Raw genomic sequence first — 4,298 nt, 5'->3', positions numbered from 1 at the left:
TTAATTAATTTTTTTAATAGTAAAACTATAGAAAAACATGTTTATAGATAGATGATAATATATGTTAACAATATTAAAGGAAAAATGTTTAGTTAATTAGCTATATATATAATTTTTATATTTTGTAAGAAAAAGAAATAATAGTTTTTAAATAATAAATTAGTCAGAAAAACTTTAAAATTTTGAGAAGTAATTATTAGAAATAACAATATAAATAAAAATTAAGATTTAAATGATAATAATAGTAAAAAAAATTAAATTTAATAAAAATATTATTTAAAGAAAAAAAAAACTCTTTATAAAAAATGACATGTGACACAAAATAGATAAAATATTATAAATATTATAAATACACATGTTTCCTTGTCATAGGACCAGCAATTGATTAATCAATAATGTTACTTTTTGGGGCAAACGAGAAACCATACGTATATAGCATACGCTAGTTCTTTTGTGGCCTATATAAAGAGAGATCCTCCACACTGCTGAAAATTCATGTGCGCGTTTAGTGTCTCTGACTCTGCGAGAATAAAGACAGAGAGAGAGAGAGATGGGGAGGAGTCCATGTTGCTCCAAGGAAGGACTCAACCGAGGAGCCTGGACGGCCATGGAAGACAGAATTCTCACAGCTTATGTTACAGCTAATGGAGAAGGCAAATGGAGGAATCTCCCCAAGAGAGCTGGTTTAAAGAGATGTGGTAAGAGCTGTAGACTTCGATGGTTAAATTATTTAAGACCAGATATCAAGAGAGGTAACATATCCCATGACGAAGAAGAACTCATTATCAGGCTCCATAAGCTTCTTGGTAACAGGTCTCTCTCTCTCTCTCTCTCTCTCTCCCTCCCTCTATTTCTATTAATTTTGGATGTGTTCTTTAACTAGATTTGGTTGGTTTGATAATTAATATACAGATGGTCTCTTATCGCTGGAAGGCTCCCTGGGCGAACAGACAATGAAATCAAGAACTATTGGAACACTACTCTGAGGAAGAAAGCTAGTGCTCAGTCAACTTCGCCACAATCCAACTATTCTAGACAGAAAAGGCTAGCCACTGAACCCAACAGCTCACCACAGCCAGCCAAAGTCATCCGCACCAGGGCCACTAGGTGCACCAAAGTCCTTATCCCATCACAGTCTCCACCTCTTCTGCCTGAATTTCACCCTAGTCAAGATTTGGATTCTTCTCCACCACTCCACTGTGGAGCAGTTACTAATGAGGAGGTTGATCAGGATTTAGATTTGTTGAATTTTCTCGACTGCCGTGGATTTCAAGACAGCCATGGAGATGGTGCTCTACTGGACTTCCAAAGCAAGGACTTAGCCTTGGAGGATCCCCCAATGTTCAAGGACTTGGCCAACACTGCTTCTCTCGAGGATAATGCCAATTTGGACCTTGATTCCCTAGTATATTTGCTTGATTCGGAGGAATGGCCACTGCACTGATAGCTTTATTTAGAGAAAATATTTATTATAATATAGAAAAAAACAAACGAATTTTAAATAATGTTAGCCTTGTTGTATGTCTCTTGTATAGTTTGAAATGACTACTTAACTATTAGCACGTGGGTAACGGTCGTGGGCCATATTTTATTAATAATCTAATGTTGAAATTTTCAATGCTTATAATTCTTTGCTTTCCTATTCATATGAAATTATTGAAACATCTTGATTTTAAACCACAGTTGAAATCAATTTTTTTTTAAAAAAAATTATCATATATTGCTATAAATTTATGTTTTTTAAATGTTTCACAAATAGATAGTTAATTCAAATTCATGAATTCAAACGGAGTAGGTGGTATTAAAATTATTATTAAAATTATAAAGTTTTAAATTTGAATATTAAATAAAATTAAAAACAGTTAAGTTATGAATAGTATTCTATTATGAGAATATTATGTTTTATAATATTTTGTTCATTTTATTTTTTATATATATTAAAAAAGACAAATTTTCTTAATTTTCTAATTATATATATTTTAAAAATATTAAATTTTATTTAATATTAAATGATATTTTAAATACTTATTTATAAAATAATAATTAATTAGAGATTATTTTGAAAATAATTAAAATAAAATTAAATAGAATTATAATAATAAATTAATATATTTTTATAATATAAAAAAGTAAATATAATTTATAAAATAATTTAAAAAATAATAAAAATGATGAAACAGGGAGTTAGTACCGAGTGATATTAATAATGCAGGAGTTGGGACACCTTGAGTAGGTAGCTTGGCTTCTGCCAATTGTGCGGTTCACACTAAGCCAAGCATTTATTTGCTCATCTTGTTGAAATTTATTTTTTTTTTTGGTTAAAATAAGTAAACTTTTATCTGGTCGTAGTTATTTTTTTAATATTTATTATTTAATTTTTGAATATTATTATTATTATTAATTAATTTTTATAATTTTAACATTTATTAAAATACTTTTATTTTTTATTAATAAATTAATTTTTGTATTTATTTTTATTATTAAAAATATAATAAATTATTAAATTATTTATTTATTTATTATTTTTATAAATAAGAAGGAGGTGTTTCTTTTTTTATGAAGAGGAGAAGTCTTTTTAAAGAGAAAGAAGGCTATTTCGCCGACATACATTAAAAAAAATATATATTTTTTAATAAATTTAAAAGAAAATTGAAAATATTTTAATCTATTTTTTAAAAATATAAAAAATAATTTATCATGATAATATTTAAAAATTAAATAAGAAATTTTATTTGAGAATAAAATTAAATTTTTTTTAATTTATTTTTAATGATAAAAAATAAAAAATTATTTTATTGATGATGAAAAATAAAAATATTTTAATATATTTAAAAAAATAATAATAATAATATTTAAATATTAAAAAAATAATTTTTTCTATTTTTTATTGGTGAGACAAATAATTCAAGTAACAAAGTGACTGTTAGGTCGATCATGGTTCATGGAAATGGTTAGTTAGCTGCCGTCTCTCCTCGTGGTAGATCCCTTATGTCTGGAGCTCAGCTGTAGGGTCGCTTTCTTTTTGTTTTATTTTACAATAATTTGTTTTATCTTACAATTCGCTTTTATTGAATTTCAAACTCGAATATCTCGTTTGTTGTGACGACTTATACGAATAAATGACTTGACGATATTTTCCTTTAAAAAAAAAAAAAGATATGATAAAATTTTTTTTACCATTTTTCTTTAATTTATTCTTATTGAAAGAAGAAATTTCAATTAAAATAATCTAGAACAAATAACTCCAATATAATCTACTTTTAGGAATAATTCAACTTCACAGTCAGGTTATCCAACCACTTTTCTTTATTTTATATTATTTCTCTTATAATACATAAAAATTATAAAATTATTTAAATTTAAAAATAACTTACCTAACGAATGTATGACGACATGTTTACACATTCTTTCATAAAAAATACTATATATTCTCTTTATTTTATAATTTATATTCACCTTCTTTTTTATTATTTTTTAATTATAATACTATATAAATTAATTAGTATAATACTATTTTATTTTAATTTATTTTTAACAAAATTTTCAAAAGATTTTTTTAATATACAGCGTTTTCTAATTATTTTCTTTATTTCACATATTTTATGAAACCTAAAACAGTTGTAGGCCTTTTTTATAAAGCAAAGAAAAGAATTATCATTTTCTTTTTTAAAAAAATAATCAAAATTATATTAATAAATTTAAAATAAATAAATCATTGAAATGTTGGAGAAGAGTCGCTCCAAATATTCAGGTCTCACAGAAACAAGAAGTTCAGCCAAACAAATAAGAACACTGGTTTACAGATTTCTTAATACAATAAACTGAGACATCATTAGAAAATATAGACAGAATATTATTACAATCAATTAAAACACTTCCTTAAGGAAGTGTGTATTGATAAAAGGTTGGAGATTTATTTAGCTTTTTCAATTCATGTCAAGACCAAGAATTTAGGTAAAGTTTTTCAATGCAATAGCAATAATTAATTATTAATTTCTATCTAATACCATCTTGTCAATCGCCTCAAGTCTCAATATATTAACTTCATATATTAATTATATTTAATAGTTTATATTTAGTAATAAATTAATAATTTTGACATAACAGACATCTAATTTTAAATAAAAAATTTCCGTCTATTTGTTTTTGAAATGCGTCTAATAAATCGAGAATTTAAATTTGTATATGTAAGAATTTATTAAAATTATAATGTTTAAGGATAAAATTTAAAAATATACAAAATAAAATATAACTTTCATAATTTATCAATAATATTTAATAGTATTAAAAAAATAAAA

At 24.7% G+C, this 4,298-nt stretch overlaps 1 protein-coding gene across 1 annotated transcript; it reads left to right on the top strand.

Moving 5' to 3' along the window:
- The first annotated feature begins 479 nt into the window (after window positions 1-479).
- On the top strand, window positions 480-1,627 carry LOC110603359 (transcription factor MYB123). Its single transcript, XM_021741063.2, has 2 exons — window positions 480-813; window positions 913-1,627. Exons 1-2 carry the CDS (start codon window positions 551-553, stop codon window positions 1,442-1,444), a joined length of 795 nt encoding a protein of 264 aa, XP_021596755.1. The 5' UTR covers window positions 480-550; the 3' UTR covers window positions 1,445-1,627.
- Window positions 1,628-4,298: the final 2,671 nt, after the last annotated feature.

This window comes from Manihot esculenta, chromosome 16 (assembly GCF_001659605.2).
Source record: "Manihot esculenta cultivar AM560-2 chromosome 16, M.esculenta_v8, whole genome shotgun sequence".
Classification (NCBI taxonomy): domain Eukaryota; kingdom Viridiplantae; phylum Streptophyta; class Magnoliopsida; order Malpighiales; family Euphorbiaceae; genus Manihot; species Manihot esculenta.
This window is presented reverse-complemented; position numbering and strand designations above follow the sequence as displayed.

Excerpts from the sequence above, each read along its gene's own strand:
- LOC110603359 (XM_021741063.2), top strand. The coding sequence starts at position 551 with ATGGGGAGGAGTCCATGTTGCTCCAAGGAAGGACTCAACCGAGGAGCC. Across the intron at positions 814-912 it reads CATAAGCTTCTTGGTAACAG|ATGGTCTCTTATCGCTGGAA; the intron begins GTCTCTCTCTCT and ends ATTAATATACAG.